This window comes from Hypanus sabinus, chromosome 10, assembly GCF_030144855.1.
Source record: "Hypanus sabinus isolate sHypSab1 chromosome 10, sHypSab1.hap1, whole genome shotgun sequence".
NCBI classification, from domain to species: domain Eukaryota; kingdom Metazoa; phylum Chordata; class Chondrichthyes; order Myliobatiformes; family Dasyatidae; genus Hypanus; species Hypanus sabinus.
This window is the reverse complement of record NC_082715.1, coordinates 53,631,529-53,656,098: the sequence shown is the minus strand read 5'-3', so window position 1 is coordinate 53,656,098 and position 24,570 is coordinate 53,631,529. Positions and strand designations below refer to the sequence as shown.

The following is a 24,570-nucleotide window of genomic DNA, read 5'->3' as shown; positions in this document are numbered from 1 at the left end:
GCACCTGTGCTGATAGGGATTGTGGTGGAGATGTCAATGCCAAACTGAACTGACTGGGGTCTGCAAGTGAGGAAATTGAGGATCCAACTGCACAAGGAGGTATTAATGCTGAAGTATTCAAAATAAAAAGACTTAGTACATTCGCCCCATCTATGACCTTTGTTACGAACCCCGTAACTGGGTTTCTTACCAGCAAAGATAGAAGTGTCCGTTGGAGTCTGGTGTTACTATTTTCAACAATATTTATTAGCAAAAATATACAAAATAATATCAATGCAAATATACAGAGAATATACATTAGCAATACTAAACTTAAAAGTTCGGGTATAATAATAATCACGAATGAAACAAGCTCTATCGTTGTCTAGGGGATAATGAATTGTCAGATGAAAATATAAAGTTCAGTTCAGTTCATGCAGGCTGCGGTAGTTGTTGGTCGCGGTGTTTCAGTTGGAGAGAAAGAGAGAGAGAGAGGGAGAGAGAGAGAGAGAGAGAACGAGCGAACAGTAATAGCTATTTTCTTGCCAACCTTCCTTTATGATCTTGATCCGTCGATGTGTTGTTGTGGCCATTCACGTATGACCCCTCCATCCTTTAGCTAGACCGTTCTTCCATGGTGGACTTGTCACCCAGGCAAGGGTGGACACACACACAAGCCGCCACCGGTCTTGCTACAAAACACTGAGTTAAAATTTACCGACCCTTCGTTTGGTCTCCGATGTCCCACACTATCTCGTGGGTTTCTGCTGCTCACTAGCGTTCCTCCTGGTCCGTCTGAGGGGTGTTACCCCAGACCTCACTTTTATCCCCACTCACGGGGTCTCAGGTGTCAATCAGGTTGAGATGATGCAACCCATCAAACCATCCCACTCTGGTTGTCCCCTGAGGAGTTTCAATGAATAGAACAGTACCAAGTACACAATCCTTCTCCAAAAGACAACAGCAGTAATCAATGGTTCCGTTCCACTTTTGTTAGGAGGAGACATTCCACCTTAGCTGTGCCTCTCTCTCTCGTTAACTTTCATGAGCTATCATCAATAACAACTGCCCTGGCAGAGTCCCTTTTGTCTCTCTTATTTCCTTGATAACAGCGTCGAAATAGTAGCGATTTGCAATTCTCTAAAGGGGGGGGGGGGGGGCCATTGGCGATTTTGTACCCTTCTGCCCATCAGAGTTGTTCATCATTCGTAACACCTTCATGATTCATGTGTGAACAGTCACAGATCATGATCTATATTGGTAGCAACGATGTAAAGAAAAGAGATGAGCATTCGCAGAAAGTTTTTAAATATTTTAAGCTGCACATGGTAATTTCTGGATTAACACATAACTGCATGCTAGCAAGTCATAGAGGTATGACTTTAAGGTGGCACAGTAGCACAGTGGTTAGTAAAACACATTATAGTACAGGCGACCTGGGTTAAATTCCCACCAACTCCGCCTGCAAGGAGTTTGCATGTTCTCCCTGTATCTGTGTGGGTTTCCTCTGGGTTCTCCAGTTTCCTCCCACAATCTTATCAGTTGGTAGGTTAATTGATCATCGTAAAATGTCGCATGATTAGGTTAGGATTAATTTGGGGATTACTGGGCAGCGTGGCATATAGGGGTGGAAGGGCCTATTTTGCGCTGTATGTATGAATACATAAAATAAAACACAGAAATGAGTCCACAAGTAGCTTTTTATACAAATCCTACCCATTTTAATTTCCATCAAATCCCCTCCTGGTTCTCTCACTCAGTTACACTCCATGGCAATTAATAGTGGCCAATTAAACTTCCAACCAGCAGCTCTTTGTGACATGCATCTGTAAGAGCAAGTGAATGCCACATAGGCAGAACCAATAGTCTCAGAAGCTCTGAGCCAATGGCCTTGAGAAACAAAATAGCAAAGCAAAATTCATGATTTGCAAATGATTTTCATTTCCATAAATTGCCAGAAAGATTTTCAAATATTAATTCTAAGAAAACTCACCTTTATTTTGTCAGTATATTCTGGGCCAAACACTTAACAATTATAAGTACAAAGCTCATTATCAGTTAAGCACTTCAATAGAAGAAGCATTGTGATTGGCAATCTCTTGCTTAGCAGATGCTATCTCCTCTCAATTCCTCATTCTCTGTCGCATCTGCTCTCAAGGTGATGCTTTTCATTCCAGAACTACTACCTACTACATTGTATTTCTTCCTCCCCTCCCCCACCCCACACCATCTTACTCTGACTTCTCATCTTTTTTCTCCAGCTCTGTATAAGGTTATTGGCCTGAAACGTTGACTGTTTACTCTTTTCCATTGATGCTGCCTGCCCTGCTGAATTCCTCCAGCATTTGTGTGCATTGCTTGGTTTACCAGCTTCTGCAGATTTTCTCTTGCTTAAAATTGATAGTTTAACACAGACTTCAAGCATAGTTTGTTGTACTTTTCCAATTTGCGACCATTTCTCTTATTTTGGCAGCAGTTATACATCACTCTTCCATCTTCATTTTAAAACATCCCTTCTCAATCACCTTCTGTTGTTGGAAGCAGATTTAGTTTTCCAGCCTTTCTTGATAAATTAAGTGATCTGAAGCCCAACAATCAAACCTCTTGCCACTCTCCACGTTGTAACACTTCTATATTGCAATTTTTAAGAAGGCTTACTGAAGATATTAAGGAAAAATGCTTTTTTAAAGAAATGAGAGAGTGTTGCCATCCGATTTCTGTTAACTCCCCCCCCCCCCCCCACCCTCCAATGAACAGGACCTGAGGCAGTTCCATTTGTTAGAATTGGTCATCAAATTAAGGTGATGGTAAGAAAAAATAAAACTTGTGTTAACATGACACTTAATATATGCCAAGATATTCCAAAGCATTTTCACCCTAATAAAATAATTGCTAATTGTAGTCATTTTTGCTGCTGAGGAAAACTAGCATTCAATTTGCTGACAGTTGGCTTCCACAATTAACATTATAATGATAGATAAACTTACTCTGAGATGCTGATTGAATGTTCCTGTGTACCAATATAGTACGATTAAGTTCTATATTCACCTTAGACGGGTTAGGGTTTATTGTGTCATCCTACTGGAAGGCAGTTGTTTATGATAGAGAAGCACCTCCTCAATATGCCAAGTAGCTCGACCTTTTATGATGGAGATTTATTTGCTGAAGTCATACTGAGTACAAAGGAAGATGCTTTCACTTGCTTATGCACAGTATCAACATCCATTTCATGATCAGCCCTCAACGACAGAGTCAGAAATGGGGACTTTCATGGGTGACTGTTCAGTTCAATCCATTGATAATGAAGCCCATTGTAAAGTTCAAAAGTGGGGTAAGCATCAAAAGTGGCAAATAACATTTGTGCCATGGAAATGAGCTTCTCCAGTAAGACAGCATTCAAGAGAATGCTTGATAATACAAGCCCCACCATTGAGAGAGACAGGAGCAAAAGGATATGAGAATATCACCACCTGTGCTCACTCTAGGTTGCACCATTTTGACCTGAAAAGAGATAGCTGACTGGTGGATCAAAATCCTGAAACCAACTTAATAAGCTTTTCCAGGCAATCTCACCTCAGACTGCAGAAATTCAAGCTGCGAAGTTGCTTAATCTCGTCAGTTTGGGAAGTCAATAGATGGCACTGATATCATAGTGCATGAAATAAAAACAAGTCTCCAGATTGGAACTTAAACGTACAATCAGCTGTCACATATTTCTCTTCCTCACCCCCCTACATTTTCTGTAGGGATGGCTCTCTATGTGACTCCTTTGTCCATTTGTCCCTCCCCAACAATCTCCTTCCTGGTACTTATTCCTGGAAGCCTGACAAGTGCCAGACCTAACCCTACATTTCCACCGTCACCACCATTCAGGACCTCAACTAACCTTCCAGGTGACGCAACACCTCATCTGCAAGTCGGTCAGGGTCATCCATTTTATCTGGTGCTCCCAGTGAGGCCTCTACATTGAGCAAATTCTATATTGGTGATTCTCGGAGCAGACTGGAGGACAACTTTGTCAAGCAGTTTCATTTTATTCTCTACAAAAGAAAGGATCTCTCAAAAGCCACACATTTCAATTTGGCTTCCCATTCTGATGCCTATCTATTGCCTCTTCTACATCATGATGACACCAAACTCAAGATGGAGAAGCAATACGTTATATTCCATCTAGGTAGCTTCCAATCTGATGGCATGAATACGGATTTCTCTAACTTCTAGTAATTTCTTGCTCCTCCATCTTCTCTCTTTTTTTTACCCATTCTGGTTATCTTCTTAATCCCTTCTCTTCTCATTTGCCTATCACCACTATCTAGTGACCTTCCTCCTTTCATTTCTTCCATGGCTCACTGTCCTCTCAGATTTCTTCTTCTTATTTCATTCCTCCTTCACCCCACCCCCACCATGTATTCCTTCTTCTCCCTCACCTTCTTAGTCTGGTTCCTGCCCATTTCCTTTCCAGTCTTGATGAATGGCCTCGACCCAAAACTTAAACCATTTATTCTCCTCCATAAATGCTTGCTGACTTGCTGAGCTCCCCCTGCATTTTGTGTTATGTAGCTCTGAGGAAAGAGCGGTGTCAACTAAAAACCTCTTAAAACAACTGCCCAATGCCACTACTTGCTGAGAAGGCTGAAGAGAATGGACTCTGCACATCTATACCCATGTCATTCTGCAGATGCACTGCAGAGAGCACCCCAGCAGGCTGCATCACTGCATGGCATGGAAATTGCACTGTGGCGGAGAGGCAGGTTCTACAATGGGTTGCCAGAACAGACCCACTCATCACTCATCACCTTTCCGCCATTGACATATATACAGAAAGGTGCCAGGAAAGGGCCAGCAACATCATAAAGGATCTCGCTGACTCTGCTCATGGGCTGTTTGTCCCACTTCCATCGGGGACGTGGCTACGTAGCATCTGCACCAGGACCACCAGAATCAAAAATGGTTACTTTCCGTAAGCTGCAAGGCTGATCAATATCACCACCCACTAACCCACATCTCCCACCACCACAACTTTATCATTTCCTGTCAGTCATCTTATGTACAGACACTCCTATGCGCTCATGTCACTTTATGGTATATACACTTTACGGTGTATACAAGCTATTGTGTGTTTTTATATTTATTGTGTTTTTCTATTACTGTACTACGTTCTTTATCTTATTGTGTTTTTATGGGCTGCATCAGATCTGGAGTAACAATTATTTTGTTCTTCTTTGCACTTGTGTACTGGAAATGACATTAAATGATCAATCAATCAATGAAACAATCTAATGCAGTGTAAACAACACACACAAAATGCTGGTGGAACACAGCAGGCCAGGCAGCATCTATAGAAGCACAGTCGACATTTCAGGTCGAGATCCTTCGTCAGGACTAACTGAAAGGAAAGAATACTAAGAGATTTGAAAGTCTAATGCAGTGTGAGTGTTTTGCACAAAGCCTGCACAGCGAGTTTAGCAGTTACTAAAACAGAAGTTTCAATTGAAGAAACAATAAATTGAGGGGGGTGCTGCTCTCTGCAAGACACTGATCACTTAAAAATGAGAGGGAGGGATATGGGAACAAAACTTCTGAAGAAAAAGATGAGGTCATATATAATCTGATATCTTATTGTGTAAAGATATTTGTTCTGAAAAATGTCAGCAGACTCTGGAAAGCCATTCTATAGATAAAGGAATTTCCATTTTCAGTTAGTAGCATGATTTACTAAAAATCCTCAGAGCAACTTTTGACATCTCCTGATGTTTGGACAGTCATTCTGAGTTGTTATCTGTGACCCGCCGGAGTAGGCATTTTCAGTAATATATACAAACTGATTACATCAAGAATTTAATTTAAAAAAGACGAAGGGTACAGAAAATAAAGCATTAATCCCCAATATAGAATCTTACAGATAACAATGATACTGTTACACACCTCAGGAGATGTCATAAGTTGCTCTGAGGATTTTTAGTAAAACATGTTACTAACTGAAAATGGAAATTCGTTTTTTCTATAGAATGGCTTTCCAGAGTCTGCTGACATTATTCAGAACAAATATCTTAACAAATAGCATTGAATACAAATCAGCTGATTTCTTCCTGTGCATTGTGGTTTCCCTAAAAAATGGCAGAGATATTCTTCCTTTTGAGTGATAAACCTGAAGGAATTGGTATTTTTTCATTGCTTACCTTTACCAATTTTTTTTGGAAAGAACTGAGCAAAATTTAAGGGTTCATTGACTGTTGAATTGTGGCAAGTACTGTGTTATTGGTCTTTGCATAATTTGAGTTTGACTGGAATAATTTTGCATAACAATTTGATACTTACTCTGCTAAACCTAGAATTGTCTCCCTTTTGTATTGGCTATCTGTTGCAAATCGCTGCACATCCACACCTTTGCCGAGTCCTTTAAGTGTTTGAGCTTGTGTGAAATCAGTCAACAATTGATTGTAGTAGTTAAAATGATGAATTAATGTCTGTACTTCTTCTGACCAACTGTTGTCTGCATTTTCAGTCACATGCCTTGTGACCATTTTAATCACCTCTTTGGGATCAGCCTGCAAAATTTCAGATACATCGATAAAAGTTGATCAATAATTATTACCACCACTTACATGATATTCTTCAAACTAAAAAAATAATAACTAAAATAAATAAGGAAAACGTCTGCAAATATAGTGATTTTATAGTGTGCTATATTTCTTAAAATTACACATACTTTAAAAATAATCAATTTCTTCAACATCATTGTAGCCAGGGAAATATCCATTAGTGGCCTAAGTTTATGTATGAAAATGATCAATCTCAGTATGAAAGGAGAATGCCAAGCAAAAATAATTAGAGAAAATAAATGAATGCATGTCTAAAATCTTGTGGAAAAATGCTCACATTGAGTACTTGTATCGAGTATGGTTTTGCTCTTTAATGACAGAAACTAACAAAAACTGAACAGCTAGACACTAGGTAAATGAAACAGCAAATAATTTCAGTGGGCTTCAATCATCATGAGCACTCACTCGTGTGAGAGAGATGGCAGGAGGTTTAAAAAGGGCTCAGGGTCCTTTGAGACTTTTGAAACTTCAATCATGACAATCTACTAGGCACTTGGCAAAGGCAAATAAAAACAAACGAGGTGCAAGCGGAGCAGCCTTGGTGGGAGAGGGCTAGTGCATGAGTAGTCAGGCTTTGGCTCAAGAGGCTTAGGCCAGAAGAGGCTAAGACTCTAATTAAGTTTCTATTAAGTTATTTTTAAAATACCTTTCTTTGTCTACAAGTACATAACTAGTGTGTGAGCACGAGTCCAGAGAAAGTGGTATGTTCTTTGTGTGAGATGTGGGAACTCTGGGAGATCTCCAGTCTCCTTGATAACTCATCAGCATGAGGTGCATTGAGCTGCAATTCCTTACAAACTTGTTAGGACGTACAAAAAAGCATCGTCGGGACACGTCCTGATGAAGGGTCTCCACCCGAAACGTTGACTGCTTCTTTCAGCGGATGCTGCCCGACCTGCTGAGTTCATCCAGCTTTTTTGTACGTCTTGATTTGACCACAGCATCTGCAGTGTACTTTGTGTATACTTGTTAGGAAACTGGAGCTGCAGCTGGATGACCTTCAGCTCACAAATAGGTGATAGATTGGAGCTATAAAGAGGTAGTCATCTCTAAGTTGCATAAGGCAGGCAGCTGGGTAACTGTCATGACAGGGAAAGGGAATAGGCCAACAGCACAGAGTACCCCTGTGGCTCCTGCAGCCGGCTGTTCCACTCACTAACAAGTACGCTGCTTTGTTGGGGGTGGGGACTCACTAAGGAAAAGCCGCAGTGACAGTGGCACTGAATCTGGGTCTGTTGTTCAGAAGGAATGGGTGGGGGATAAAAAAAAAGAGGAGTGCAGTAGTGATTGGGGATTCCATACTTAGAGGAGCAGACAAGGAATTCTGTGGACATGAAAGAGACAACAGATGGTATGTTGCCTCCTAGGTGTAAGGGTCAAGGTATGTCACGGCATTGTAAGTGGGAAGGATGATACAGAGAGGCAGAAAAAATGATGAGGACCTGAAGAAAGAATATGGGGAGTTAGGTAGAAACCTATAAAACTGAAACTCAGGGTAGTCATCCCTGGATTGCTGCATGTGCCACATGTCAGTGAGGGAAAGAACAGGATGATTTGGCAGATAAATGCATGGCTGAAGAATTGGCACAGGGGAGCAGGATTTCAGCTATTGGAGAAGATCATGTGGATGATCCTGTAGCAGAGTTAAGAGATTAGCAGGTATGGCATTGTGGGCTTTGCTGAGTCATGGCTTAAAGAAGATCATAACATCCAAGGACAGACATAGTATTGAAAGGACAGGCAGGTAGGGAGAGAGGATAGGGTGGCTCTGTTGGTAAAAAAAAATATGAAATCAAATCACTTTAATCCTGATCTTGTGCACTGCCTGTCTCTGTGGCTCAGAAGGGTAGGGGAGAAGTGGAATGTAGTTGTGATAGGGATTCCATTATTAGAGGAGCAGACAGCAGATTCTGTGGATAGGAAAGAGATACCCAGATGGTATGTTGCTTCACAGGTGCCAAGATCAGTGATGTCTCGAATCAGGTTCACAGCATGCTAAAGGGGGGTGAAAAGTCATTGTATCTATTGGTACCAGTGACATAGGTAGAAAAAGGGATGAGGTCCTAAAGAGAAAATATAGGGATTTAGGTAAAAAGCTGAAAAGCAGGACCGCCAGGGTAGTAATCAAGATTACTTTCAAGATTGCTGCCAGTGAAAGTAAGAACCCAAGGGGGACAAATATCCTGGCAGGCAGGTTTGTTAGAGCTGTTGGGGAGGGTTTAAACTAATTTGGCAAGGGGGATGGGAACCAGAGTGATTGGGCTAATGATGGAGTAGCTAGTATAAAATGAGACGCATTGTGTAGTAAGACTGTGCGGAAGGATAGGTAGAAAATGGAGTAAAATTGCAGTAAACACAATGAGACAAAATTGAAAGAGGAGATGAATAGACAATAGGTTGGTGCTGGTTGCCAAGGGAGAGAATTTCTAGTATGCTTACAAGAGTTTTTTTTTAGAGCAGCCCACTAGGGGGAAGGTAATTTTAGATTGGGTGTTGGTAATGAACCAGATTTAATTCAGAAGCTTGAGGTAAAGTTATCCTTAGGAGGCTGTGTCATTGAGTCTCAGAGCAATACAACTCTTGGTCCACCTAGTCTGGGCTGAACTAGTGTGCTGCTAATTCCATCAACTTGCACCCAGATCACTGTCCTCCATATCCCTTCCATCCATGTGTGCATCCAAATTCCTCTTAAAGGTTAAAATTGAACACTCATTCACCACTTCCACTAGCAGCTTGTCCCATACTCTCAGCACCCTCTGAGTGAAGTACCCTCTCATTTCACCTTTCACCATTAATCAGTAAGATTTCATTCTTGTCTCACCTAACATTAGTAGAAATAGCCTTGCTCACATTTACTCTATCTATAGCCATCAGAATTTTGTATACCTCTATCGAAATCACCCTACACTCTAGGGAATAAAGTCCAAACCTATTCAACCTTTCCCTTTCACTCAGGTCTTCAAGTCCTGGCAATCTCCTTATAAATTTTCTCTGCACTGTTTCAATCTTACTGATATCATTCTTGCAGGTAGGTGACCAGAAGAGTAGATAATACTTGAATAAGGCCTCAGCAATGTCTTATACAAATTCAATGTAACATTTGAACTCTTACACTCAATACAATTTATGAAGGCCATGTGCCATAAGCTTTCTTTATGACCCCATCTACCAGTAACGCCATTTTCAGGGAAGTATGGATCTGTAGTTCCAGATTCCCCTGTTCTCCCAAACACCTCGGCACCCTACAGGTCCCAATGTACATCCTACCCTGGTTTGTCCTTCCAAAGCACAACATTTCACACTTGCTGCATTAAATTCTCAGTGCCATGTTTCAACCAATTTTTGCAGCTGGTCCAGCTCCTGCTGCAAGTTTTAATAGCTCTCCTTGCTATACAGTCTACCCCCAATCTTGGTGTCACCAGTAAATTTGCTAATCCAGTTTTCTACATTATCATCCAGTTTGTTGATATAGATGACAAACAACAAAGGGCCCAGCACCAATCCCTGCAGTACACCATTAGTCACAGCCTCCAGTCAGAGACTCATCCATCTACTACCACTCTCTGGCTTCACCTGCAAAGCCAATGTCTAATCCAATTTACTACCTCATTCTGAATGCCAAAAGTGAATGAACCTTCTTAATCAACCACCCATGTGGGACCTTGTCAAAGACCTTGCTGAAGTCCAGGCAGACAACATCCACTGCCTTGCCTTAATCAACTTTCCAGATAATTTCCTTGAAAAGCACGATCATGTGATCATAATGAGATAGAATTCATCCTGGAGGTTCAAAGGGAGAAGCTAAAATTGGGTATTTTAGTATTACACTGGAATAAATTAATTACAGAGGCATTAGAGAGAAGCTGGCTAAAGTTGATTGGAAGGAGACACTTGCACGAATGATGGCAGAAAAGGAATGCTTGGAGTTTCTGGGGCAATTTGTATGGTGTAGGATAGATACATTCCAAAAAAATATTCTGAAGGGACAATGAGGCAACTGTGGCTGATAAGGGAAGTCAAAGCTAACATAAAAACATACAATATAGCAAAAATTTGCGGGAAGTTAAAGGATTGGGAAGCTTTTAAAAACCAACAGAAGGCAAGTAAAAAAGCAACATGGAGAGAAAAGAAGAAATACGAAGGTAAGGAAGCCAATAATTTAAAACCAGATACCAAAAGGTTTTTCAGAAATATAAAGAGCAAAAAGAGGTGAGAGTGGATATTGGACCACTGCAAAATAACACTGACGAGGTAGGAACGGGAGACAAAGAAATGGTGGATGAACTTAATATGTATATTGCTTTGATGTTCCCTGTGGAAATCACCAGCAGAATGTCATAAAGTCAAAAGCATTAGGGGCAGAAGTAAGTATAGTTCCTATTAGTAAAAAGGTGATGCTTGGGAAACTAAAGGTCTGAAAATAGATAAGTCACCTAGACCAGATGGACAACACCTGAGAGAGTAAGAAGCCAGTTGGCCTAACATCAGTAATCAGGAAGATGTTGGTGTCCATTATTAAGGATGAGATTTCAGGGTACTTGAAGGCACATGATAAAATAGGTTAAAATCAGCACGGTTTCCTTAATGGGATATCTTGCCTTCCAAATCTGTTAGAATTCTTTGAGGAAGTAACAGGAAAGATAGACAAAAAGAGATTCAGCAGATGTTATTTACCTGGATTTTTAGAAGGCCGTTGACAAGGTGCCACACATGAGGCTGCTTAACAAGAGACCATGATATTACAAGAAAGATAGTAGAAAGGGCAGAAGATGGGCTGACAAAGATAGGAGGCAAAGAGTCAGAACAAAAGGAGTCTTTCCTGGTTGACTGCCAATGACTAGTGGTGTTTCGCAGAGATCAGTATTTTGACTGCTTCTTTTCAGATTATATGTCAATGATTTGGATGACGGAAATGATAACTTTGTGACCAAGTTTACAGGTGAAATGAAGATAAGTGGAGGGGCAGGTAGTTCTGAGGAAACAGGGAATCTGCAGAAGGACTTAAACTTAGACCAATTAGGAGAACGGGCAACGAAGTGGCAGACAGGATATAATGCAGGAAAGTGTACAGTCTTGCACTTTGATAGAAAGCATAAAGACACAGACTGTTTTCTAAATGGAGAGAAAACTCAGAAACCAGAGGTGTTAATGGACATGAAAATCCTCATGCAGGATTCCCTAAACGGTTAACTTGCAGGTTAAGTCTGTGTTAAGGAAGGTAAATGCAAAGCAAGGATGTAACGCTGAGGCTTTAAAAGAAATTGGTCAGTCTGTACGGGGAGAATTGTGAGCAACTGTGGGCCCTTTATCGAAGAAAAAAATGTGCTAGCATTGGAGAGGTTACAGGGGAGTTCATGAGAATCATTCTGTGAACGAAAGGGTTAAAGCATGACGAGCATTTGATGGTTCTGGGCCTAAACTCACTGGAGTTTCAAAGAATGAGGGGGGGGATCTCACTGAACCTAAATAAATACTGAAAGGTCCAGACAGACTGGATGTGGAGAGGATGTTTGCTATACTGGGGGAGTTGCAGACCAGAGGCACAGCCTCAAAATAGAGGCATATTTCCTTCAGGGATGAGGAGGAATTTCTTTAGCCATAGTGTACTGAGTCTGTGGAATTCATTGCCACAGGTGGCTACGCAAGCCAAGTCATCAGGTATACTTAAAGTATAGGTTGATAGGTTGTAGATTAGTAAGGCCGTAAAAGGTTACAGGGAGAATGCAGGAGAATGGGGTTGAGAGGGATAATAAACCAATCCTGATGGGATGGCAGAGTAAACTCGATGGGCTGAATCACCTAATTTCGCTTCTCTGTGTTATGTTCTTATGGTCTAAATAATCTACTGGAGGAAGTCAGCAGTAAAGTAGAATCTGTGGTGGCTAGCAATCATCCATGGTTCAGGCTGAAACCCTGCACCAGGATCTTTAAATATCAATAATTTCTCTCCCCTCTCCCATGAATATTACTTGAGACACTGAGCTCCTTGCGTATCAATAAGTAAACAAAGCTGGTATCAAAATGGTAAAGAAGCAAGCAAATCAATTAAAGTTCTGCATGCCAAGCTCTTTGTTGTTAAATAGCGAAACTAATTTTTATTGATGACTATTGCTTATGAGGTTTCAGCATCAATTAATCACCCTGCTGAATTCCATACAAAAACATCACCAAACTCTTGAGACCTGGAGACAACACCTTCTTCTACAACTTCCTGACCACTAGAACATAATCAATAGGGGCAGGATGCAACACCACCGCCACGATTATTCTAAACACTCGTACTCCACAAGGTTGCATTCTCAGCTGCCTATTTTAATCCCTGTACACGCATGATTGTGTGGCCAGATTCTGCTCTAATTCCACATACAAAAGTTTGCAGATACCACCAGAGTGGGTCGTATCTCACATAACAAAGCTGGAGACCCAAGTGATGTGCGTCATGACAACACAACCTTTCCGTCAATGTCAGCAAAAGGAGTATAGGCTTGATGGGAAAGTCTCCATATAGGGTCATAGAAATATTTAGCACAGAAAAAGGACCTTTGGTCCATCTAATCCATGCTGAACCATTTAAACTGCCTACTCCCATCAAGCTGCACCTGGACCATAGCCCTTAATACCCTTAACATCCATGTACCTATCCAAACTTCTCTCAGAAGTGTATAACATGATGAGAGGCATTGATCATGTGGATAGACAGAGGCTTTTTCCCAGGGCTGAAATAGCTGCCACAAGGACACAGGTTTAAGGTGCTGGGGAGTAGGTTCAGAGGAGATGTCGGGTCTAAGTTTTTTTTATACAGGCAGTGGTGAGTGCGTGGAATGGGCTGCCGGCAACATCGGTGGAGGCGGATACGATAGGGACTTTTAAGACACTTTTGGATAGGTACATGGAGCTTAGAAAAATAGAGAGCTATGGGTAAGCATAGTAATTTCTAAGGTAGGTTTTTCTCTCACTTAAGCGTCTTCTCACTGAAGCCTCAAAGACCTAAAGCCTCAAAAATCTCACTCTAACATCGTCCACTCCAACAATGGCTGCTCCACTGCCCTCTGCCTTATTTTAATTTGTTCTTGCCAATCAATCCCAATCGCTGATTGGCTGCTGCTCAAAGCACCAAACTGCTGCAAATTGATGCCTTATGTCTCAGTCAGCGAACCTGAGTGAGCTACATCTTCACAAGCTTCAGATCATTAATCGGCCTCTGCTGAAAGTCCTGGTGAAGGCTGAGAACTTCAAGCTCCTAGGAGTGAAAATCAATAGCCTTATTCTGGTCCAACAGCATTGAGCCTATAGCTTAATATGCATATTTCCTTAGGAGGCTAAGGAAATTAGGCATGTTGCTAACAACCCTTACAAGTTTTTATCAAAGACCATAGAAACTACCCTACCTAGATGGATCTTGCCTTGGTATGGCAACAACTGTGCTCATGACCACAAAAAAACTGCAGAGAGTTATAGACACAGCTCAGCACATCAGGGACTCTGATTATGCTGGCTGCCTTACTGAGGCAGTGAGAAGTATAGATCCTGAACATTTTACCTTTCTCCCTTCTGAAAGCATGTACCAGTAGGCTTAAAGCCAACTTCTACTACCTCACTGTTATAAGACTATTGAATGGTTTCCTAGTATGCCAAGGTGAACTCAATCTTAATCGATCTTGCACTTTATGGTCTACCTGCACTGTACTTTCATTATAACTGTATTCTATTTTTGCTTTACCTTGTACCAGCTCAATATATAGTGCAATGATTTGATCTGAATGAACAGTATGCAAGACAACCCATCTTAATGAATGTGACAATAATTAACAAATTCCAATTCACTGTGCTAGTTTCCCAAAGCACCTGAGAATCACCTGCTCATGCAATCTTTTATTGGTCATGACAAACAATCTGCTGAAAAAAATCAGGGGATTCAGCAGCATCTGTACGAGGAAAGGTACTTTAGAAATCTCAGGTAAAAACTCTGTATTTGTACAAAGTTACTCCAGCAGATTGTGGCTCCAGATTCCAGCAATGGAAGTCTCTTCAAACTCACATGTAAATGACAACCTAATAAATTAGGTAAGAATAGTAGATACTACAATGAACAGAGTACTTTAGGAAAATGACTTTCACTGTTTAAGTAAGTGGCCCTAAAAATAATAGATGATTGGCGGTCAGTTTTCAGACTTCACGATTTCACTGAATTGGCGGGTAGTTAATGTAACAAAGCTATCTAAAAAGCAGAACTGACAGACAGAACAGAAAACTGTAGCCTGACATCAGAAGTGGTGGTAAGACTCAAATTCATTATAAAAGATGCAATAGCAGCACACTTGGAAATTAGTGAGCAAATTGTAAAACTTCAATATGGACTTACAGAAAGAAATCAGTGCTCTAAAAATCTATAGGAATGTTCCGAGTCTGTAATTAGCAGAATAAACAAAATGGATGTTCAGTATTAGGAATTGCAGAAGGCTTTTGATACGGTTGCATTAGCAAGTAAGATTTAAGGTCTGGCACTGGAGGTAAAGGAGTACCGGTAGAGAGCTGCTGTGTAGAGTAGAAATGACATGTAGTAAGTTATTGGGCATTCTAATAGTTAGCCAGGATCCCAGCTAACCACAATATAGATGAATGGTTTAGACAAAGAAATTACATGTAATCTATCGAGGAGGGGATGTAATGGAAATATGACAATGGAGGATTTGATTGGGTGATGGGAGGCTGGAGGAAGGGTATGAAAGAGGGAACAAAAAAGGTAGAAAAATGGGAAAGGGAAATAAAATGGTACACAACTGGGAGCTGAGAACAGCCATTACTGACAGAATGCCAGCTCTGCAAACCTGCCACCTAGTCTGCACTTGAACTATGAACATAAGTTAAGGAGTAAGCAACATAATATTCAGATGACAAGAAATTTCTTCAATGAGTGGTGAACCTAGAGAATTCTCTACCACACGAAATAGTTGAAGAAATCATTTTAATGATTATAATGAATATATTGAAAAATGAGTTCCTAGAACTTAACAGATTAAGGGATTTGAGGGAAAAAAGTTATTTGGAATGATAAACTATGATCATTACAAAAGGCAGAGCCAAATAGCCCATTTGTGCCCTTATTTTCCATGTTTTTATTTATTTTGTCTCATGTGAATTACATGCTTAATATAGATAGAAAATACTTGCACTCAACAGGATTATTTTCATTGAAATACACTAAAATATCTGCTTAACACAGATATATCTAGGTTAAATTAATTATATTATTGAGAATTTTTAATTTCCCAAAGATATAATTAATCTTGGTACACCTGAGGTTAGAAGGTTTCACCACAGAAATACCGAATCATCTGAATATATCACTTATGGAGTTCACCAGTAAATTCCTAGGAACAATTTGAAATAAAAAGTCTCCTTAAACCTGCATTTACCCCCATTAAAATCTAGGCAATTTTCCTTAGTTTCTTGTACATTAATTGGTTGTTTAAGACAACTTTCTTTTATCATTTGAATAATGATTTCTTTACTAGCTTAGGCAGCAGTTAGTGTTTAATAACAAGTTAATACAGTGGAAACAAAAAAAATTACTGGAGGAACTCAGCAAGTTTTGTAGAGGGAAAAGGACAATTGATGTTATGGGTCAGCCTCTATCTGGGTCAAAAAAGCAGAGGGAGAGAAGTAGAGGAGAGTGGAAGAGCTGAAGTAATAGGCGAATCTAGGTGAGAAGGGATGATTGGCAGATGGAGGGTGGTATGGTAAAAACATGGACAGAGGTTGGGAGATGATGGATGAAGGTAATAGAGGGGCTGTAGATGATAGAATGAGATAGGAAAGCAGAGTATAGAACCAAATAAGGGAAATCGGATGAGCAAGTAGGAATACCTTGTGGAAACCCAGGTACAACTGATTGATATGGAGATGTATAAACTGACAGGTACTGATAGTACCTGTTTAAAATCAGATTTTATTTATTTAAAATCAGGCCTTATTTGACAATTCAGATACAAATAGAGCAGCTTATTTTAAATTTAATTACACCAGGTTAATTCCATTCATGAAATGAGAAATAATTCCACTGATAACACTAATATTTAAAACAGATTAAATTAATGTCAATTAAATGCAGCAATCATGAAATTTGTTAAGTTCTAATCAGAAATACATGTTTTGGACATCCTTATATACCCCTTTTCCTCTTCATTGCCTCACTGTTAATTACTATTATTCTCAAGTAATGTGCCCAGTTGAAACATAACTAACAATATTTCAAATATACAATAGCACTTCTATTACAACTGCTTTCAATTACATAGAAAACTAAACACTAACCTTGTATAATGGATGACACTTGTCCTTAAAGCATGGACTTATGCGGACATAAATCTGTAAAGCGTAATAATAGCCAGCAAATTGTAGAGATAAAGCTGAATGAGGCAGCTTCTCAAAACACTTGGTAGCATCTACAACCTAGTGAAAATAAACAGGGTCATGTTTAAAATACAGAGAACATTGTTCACAAGTCAAGCTACTGAGAGCAGCTATCACACAAGTCTAACAGAAGCCATTTTTGAAAGTACCATAATTCATTTTCAGCATTTGTAAAGAAAATATTAACATTTTCTGAAATATCACAATTTCTATGAATGTCCTTTCAATTAATTTCTTTCACATTATATGAATTTTATAACTAATTCCTAAATAAACTAATTGAGAGAAAACTTCCAAATCCAGTATCTTAAGTCAAGTTAGCCTTTGAAATATCATAGTTTTGGAGATGCTTATATTATTTTACAACATAGGGTGTAGCTCCATATGCTAATCTTCAGGCTTTTAAATCAAGGGAACTGAAAATTGAGTTAGCTAGCACTTCATCAGCTACAAGTAGTTAATGTCTGTTCAACTTCCTGAAATTCTACAGGAAGATGAAAATGTTTGTGATATGATCTACACCATGTCATATAACCATATAACAATCACAGCACGGAAACAGGCCACCTCAGCCCTCCTAGTCCGTGCCGAACACTTAATCTCACCTACTCCCACCTACCCGCACTCAGCCCATAACCCTCCACTCCTTTCCTGTCCATATACCTATCCAATTTTACCTTAAATGACACAACTGAACTGGCCTCTACTACTTCTACAGGAAGCTCATTCCACACAGCTATCACTCTCTGAGTAAAGAAATACCCCCTCGTGTTTCCCTTAAACTTCTGCCCCCTAATTCTCAAATCATGTCCTCTCGTTTGAATCTCCCCTACTCTCAATGGAAACAGCTTATTCACGTCAACTCTATCTATCCCTCTCAAAATTTTAAATACCTCGATCAAATCCCCCCTCAACCTTCTACGCTCCAATGAATAGAGACCTAACTTGTTCAACCTTTCTCTGTAACTTAAGTGCTGAAACCCAGGTAACATCCTAGTAAATTGTCTTTGCACTCTCTCTAATTTATTGACATCTTTCCTATAATTCGGTGACCAGAACTGTACACAATATTCCAAATTTTTCGTTTGAGGTTTTGTTCTCAGCTAATATAAACCTGAAATTACTGGAAAGTCTCAGCACGTGAGCAGCATCTGTAGAGGGAGATAGATAGCTAAGATTTCAGGTCCAGACCCAATCTAAATGATAGCACAGATTCATCAAACACTTTCTTTTGTACACACACAAAATGCTGGAGCAACTATGGAAAGGAATAAAGGGTCAGTATCTTTGGGCCAAGACCCTTCATCAGGAATGCAAAGAAAGGGGAAAGAAGCCAGAATAAGATGGAAGGGGGGAGGTGAAGGAGTACGAAGTTCAAAGTAAATTTATTATCAAACTACATATATGTCACCATATACAACCCTCAGATTCATTCCCTTGCAGGCATTCACAGTAAATACAGAGTAACACAATATTAAACTGCACTCAACAGAGACAAGCAACTGCAACCCTCAGTTTGGCTAGTGGCTTAATCTAGGGGAAGACAGCCCCTGGCTTGGCTAAACTTAAGAAATCTTGTTTACAGTGTCTTCTGCTGTATGCATTGAATGCATGACTTGCAATATTCTTGGACCTCCAACTTCATTTGGAGCCAGTAAAACCGGTCTCTGAGCAATCCATAGGTCTTTTCCATCTCCAAATGTCCAGAATCATCATGAACTAACTTCAACACAATCCTCAGATACTTCTCCAGCAGAACCAGCTGGCAACGCCGAGGTCAGTTTGGGGCTGTGTGATCTGGTATAAGATCTGGTTCCACAACTCCAACTGAAGCCATTTTCTCAGTAATAGACGCACCGACGCATGTTTCATCTTCTCTGCCTGAGCCACGTCTTCCTTTTCGACTGCTGACCAAATGGTACTGATGCCCAGATCATCTCGCTAAGCAGTTGCCACTTCTCCAGAACTCAATTCTGACAGTTAATTTGTCTTCTGAGCAGTCAGGTTACAATAAACTTGGGGGATGGCGTTATCAGAAATTCCCAAATGATTCACTGCTCAATCCTGCCCCTCCTTTCCATCTGTCCTCATGATGATGGCATACTGACACAGGGCTTTCATCCCCAGGGCAGGAACACACTACAAAACATCATCCCTGTCCAGTCCCTCATGCACCCATCAGCTCAAAGCATCAGTGTCTATGTTCCAGCTCCCCGGCCAGTACTTCAGGCTGAAATCACAGGCAGACAATGCCGCCAACTACTGATGGCCTGTGGCATCCAGTTTTGCCAGGGTCAGGTTATAGGTTAGGGGATTGCTGTTCATCTTCACCTTAAACTTGGCCTCATAGAGGTAGTCACTCAACTTATTCACCACCATCCATTTCAATGCCAGAAATTCCAACTTGTGCATCGAATAGTTTTTCTCGGAGGGCTACAGACTCCGGCCTCAACCCAGTGCCCTGATCCAGGACAACCCTCCAAGCCCTCTCAGCTGGCATCCATGTGCAGTACAATTGGCAATTGGGGGTCCACAAAAGCCAACAATGGCACCCTTTGTCAGCAGCTTCTTCAACAACTGAAAGGCCTCTTTCACATTTTTCATCCTACCTATCCCTGTCCCGGTCCAAAGGGCTCCAATGGGCTGATACTCTCCAGTCTCCTGTCCTTTATCTCCATTCCCTTTCTTCCCCAAGGAAGGGTAACCACACAGAAGCTGATTCAATGGGTGACTCACTTTTGCTTGACTCAATGGGTGACTCACTTTTGCATAGCCCTTCACAAACCTCCGATAGTAACCACAGAACCCGAGGAACGAGCGCAGAGTGCTCACCATCTGGGGTCTTAGCCAAGTGGTCACCACCTCTATCTTAGCTGGATCTGTAGCTACTCCATCCTCTGTGCCCAACATAGCTAACAGACACTTTACAGAATTGGCACTTGTCCAGGGAAAGTTTTAACCCTTCAGCTTTCAGGCGACCGAGCACGTTCAGTCACCTTGCTTCATGTTCCTCCAAGGTGGATCCAAACACTATGATGTCATCCAGATACACCAATGCCACAGGCAAGTTCATATCCCCCACCGTCTTCTCCATGACCCACTGGAAGGTTGTAGGGGCTCCCGATATGCTCTGGGGCATCCCTTCAAACTGAAAGAATCCCAGGGGACATATAAATGCTGTCTTCTCTTTGTCCTCCTCACTCATGGGGATCTGGTAATATCCACTCCTCAAATCCAGCGCACTGAACCACTTCGCACCACTCAGGTAGGCCAGTGCGTCTTCGATCTTCTGGACCATATACTGGTCAGTGATGGTGCGCCTGTTCAGAGTCTTATAATCCATGCACACCCGCATCTTCCCATTCTTCTTTCGGACCACTACTACTGGGGACGCATAGGGGCTTCAGGACTCTGTGATGATCCCAGCTTCCTTCAACTTGCACAAATGCAGCCGAATGTCTTCCACCTCTGCAGGGGCCAGTCTCCATGATCTCTCTCTAAACGGGCTGTCCTTGGTCAACTAGATGGTGTGACGAATGCTCTTGGAACAACCCACATCAAACTCGTCAGTGGAAGACACCTCCCAGCTCCAAGATCTTCTCTACCAACCTCCTCTTCCAATCCACGGGAACTGGGAAGTCCCCAAAGTTGAATGACTCAGTGGTTACCTGGGGGCTCACTCTCCTTTTCGCATGACACCGGCTGCTAGCAGCCTCCGCCTTGTTTGTGCCCTAAGAGGATCCGCGCCACCCCCAACATCAGCTCCATCATATGGGGGAGAGTCATAACCTCTGAAAACAGCCAAGATATCTCAGTTGTCAACTCCGCCACAATCTCCTCTGCCGCTCCCCGGGGCAGGCTATCTGTGGTCACTTTACCACAAGGGGCTAGTACTGAGGACTGTACCCTGCTGTCAGAGCCCTCCCATGCCTCCGACGCATTCTCCTCCTCCTGTACCTCTATGATCAGCTCAACTAAAGGGGGGAGGGCGCGTCTTACGAGACTGTCAGAGACCCCAAGGAATCAGGTCCTGCAACTGGGTGCCCCTGGCTATCTGGTCCATTCTTAACTGATCTACCTCAGCCACCTGAATGACCTCTCTGTGCCTCAAGCAATTTAGCTGCCTCTCTAGCTGAAAAATGTAATCAGAAAGCTTCTCCCCCTTCTCCTGGTGCATGTTCTGAAACCCCACTGTAAGTTCCAGTGGGCTCCCTGTTGTACCAAAGGCAATCTCCCAGATAATTGGTAATGTTAGCTGAGTGTTGGCGTGTCTTCACAGCTCTCATCAAGTCAGCGGCCTGCCCACTCAAACTCTCAACCAATCTCTGTCGCTTTATGTCATCAGAGCACTGCCACTCATCTAACAACTAAGAAATCTGCTCCGCCCAACGCAGTGATGCAGCCTGTCAGACTGCTCTCCATGGTACATCTATAGGAGTTTTTGAGTGTATTTGTTGACAAGCCAAATCTCTTCAAACTCCTAATATAAGTATAGCCACTGTCTTGCCTTCTTTATAACTACATTGAAATGTTGGGACCAGGTTAGATCCTCACAGATCTTGACACCCAGGAACTTGAAATGGCTCACTCTCTCCAATTCTGATCCTTTTACGAGGATTGGTATGTTCTCCTTCGTCTTACCCTTCCTGAAGTCCACAAACAGCTCTTTCGTCTTACTGATGTTGAGTGCCAGGTTGTTGCTGTTGCACCACTCCACTAGTTGGCATATCTCATTCCTGTAAGCTCTTTCATCACCACCTGAGATTCTACCAACAATGGTTGTATCGTCAGCAAATTTATAGATGATATTTGAGCTATGCCTAACCCAATGCCCCACTAAAGCAATTTCATACCCCTCTTAGGCACAATATACTTTTTGGCGCCCCCATAGTGTAAAAACAGGTCTACCATATGCTAACATGAGAAAACCGATTCTGCTTTAAATCTTTATTTGTCTTTAAACCTAGCTTACACAGTACCTGTGCGCTGTAGAGCAGCTTTGATATCAATGTGATCCTTGAGCTTGATGGTTTTTAGCAAGAGTTGGAATATCTGGTTCAAGTCGTGACAGCCACGTCCAAGTGGGTTCTGTATTTTGCTAGTATGTGGTTTACTGCACTAAAGCCTCTTCCAACAAGGTAGGAGGATGGAAATGCAATGAAGAGCAGTCTGGCTCTTCTCCAAAGACCAGTATGACAGTGTAGCCACATACCACAAAAGCCGACATTTCTGAAAAGCACTTTTGCTTCTTCATCATTCTGAATTTTGATCATTTCTGTTTGCAAGCTCTCTTCTTGTTCTTCCACCTTGCAAAGAAATGTGTTAATTCACCAGTCTGGAATTTTCAGATCATTTAAATACTTGAGTGATTAGCAGTATTCTTGCAAATCACTGTCTGTGAAAGAGAGTGCCTTAATTTCCACTCAGGGAAACTGTGAGAACATTTTCCCAATGCTTTGGTTATATATTTCCAATCTTTCGTTAAAAGTCGACACTGCACGTTTTACCTGGCTTAAATTGAAATTCTCACCCTGCAGTTTCATATTTAGAATGTTCATTTTGTCATACAGAACGGATAGGTATGCCACATCACAGAAGTTCAATCCTGTTTCCCAAACTCTTGTCAACTTTGAACAAAAATTCAACCAGTTTCAAAAAGATTAAAGGAACATTTTAAGCAGCAGCCGTTGGACAGCCAACACACTTCAGTGTGAAGAAGCAAGCATTCCAAATACTTCATCGTTATTTTGGCTTAACTGGTAAAATAATCTGCTATTTAATGGATGAGCTTTAATTTTGTTGATAGCAGATATTACAAGAGTCATGTACGAAAAAAGTCACTGGCTTGAGATTTTTGGGTGTGTGATGTTGATGATTTGCACAATCGATTGCAAACAGACTTGGAATTTTTTTCATAAATGACACTAAATCCACATGGCTACCTGTCATATATGGTTCTCCATCTGTTGTATAAGAAATAGTGTTCCTAATCAGATTACTTTTAGCCACAATATACATTGTTAGCTTGTTGTAGATAGATGCTTCGTTGATATTTGTTTTTAACTTTTTAAAAAAGAGAACCTCTTCATAAACTTTTCCATTTTTGATAAACCATACATATGCCATTAGCAAAGCTTTGTTGTCTTGCACAGATGACTCATCTAATTGTATCCCAAATTCTGTTTTTTGTAGCTCTGTGCATAGTTGATACTCAATGACTGCAGTCATTTCGTCAATATGACGAGCCACAGAGTTATTACTCAGAGGAATTGATTTTAAAATACTGGCATCCATTTTGAGAACAGTGGTGAGCACTTCTGATACAGTAGACAGTATTAATCTTTCCCCAGTTGTATGAGATTTTCCACACTTTGCTATCATTTCAAAAAAGTTATAAGAAGCAATTAAACCACTATCATGGTTATTTTTAGCTTTCTTCACAAATGTCTTGAGTGTGCAATGCTTTTCAAATGCTTCTTTCATCTTCTGGATACCATAAGTAGCCTTTTCAGGGTGTCTTTTATGGAAGTGTTCCTGAAATCTTGATGGTTTCATGGCTTCATTAGACAGTACAGTATTACAAATGAGGCACAAGGGAACGATGGGAACAGAATAAAACCATACTCCAGGTATGTAACATTGTATTAACGCACTTTCTGTAGTTTCTGTTTCTTAGCAGGATTGGAATTCAAGGCTTCACTGACTTCAGAGTCATAGCAATCACACCATACATGTTTATCCATCACTAGAGGCTAAATTTTAAAGAATTAACACAAACCAGGAATGCCTATTGGAGGTTGACGATGGCAGCAATTGGACATGGTCTGTCAGGTCTCAGGCTACTTGACCACCGCCGCCCCAACCCCCACCCAAGAACCTTAACCACCCCCACCCCCCCCCCCCCCACAGCTTCTATTTCCCCTCACACCCCCTTAGGAGACATAACCGCCACCACTGGGAGTCACTGCATTAGGGTAGTATCAATGTATATCTTCAGAAAGCCACAGTACTGAACACTACTAGAATAGACTGAAAGTTCCTTTCCACTGACAAATGAGCATTCTTGGCGCAGCCTGTACCAGTTTAACCAGTTTGAGCAAAGCAAAAATAAACTTTTAAAATTAAAATAATAAATAAATAAATAGGTAATCACTATCCAAAGCACAAGTTGGGTAGTCCTTGAAAATGAGTCCATAGATTGTGGAATCAGTTCAGTGTTGGGGGTGAGTGATGTTATTCTCTCCAATTCAAGTGGCTGATGGTCAAGAGGAGAAAAAGCTGTTCCTGAACCCGATGGCGTGGGTCCTGAGGCTCCTGTATGTTCTTCCCGATGGCAGCGGCGAGAAGAGAGCATGGTCTGGATGGTGTGGGTTCTTGATGATAGATGCTGCTTTCCTGCAACAGAGCTCCTTGGAGGTGTGTTTAATGGTGGGGAGGGCTTTACCTGTGATAGACTGGGCTGTGGCGACCCATTTCCTAGCGTATCCGAACCGACTCACAATTAGATAGCCTACGGGGGTTTGCGAGCACAGAGCTTTGGAGCCTCTGCGCCATGGGGGGCCGGTTGACAGAGGCT

General features: G+C 41.3%; 1 protein-coding gene across 5 annotated transcripts in view; it reads right to left on the bottom strand.

Annotated features, from left to right (window-relative positions):
• The window catches only part of nbas (NBAS subunit of NRZ tethering complex), a 325,125-nt gene that overhangs the window by 93,147 nt on the left and 207,408 nt on the right, over positions 1-24,570 (bottom strand). For all 5 annotated transcript variants that reach the window (XR_009514327.1, XM_059981865.1, XM_059981866.1 and 2 more), the window contains exons 40-41: positions 16,896-17,033; positions 6,298-6,527 (exon numbers count right to left, since the gene is read on the bottom strand). Coding sequence is in view for 4 of the 5 variants with exons in the window: in XM_059981865.1 (XP_059837848.1) it covers positions 6,298-6,527; positions 16,896-17,033 (368 nt within the window). In the remaining variant the exon portion in view is untranslated. The remainder of the gene's footprint in view (positions 1-6,297; positions 6,528-16,895; positions 17,034-24,570) is intronic.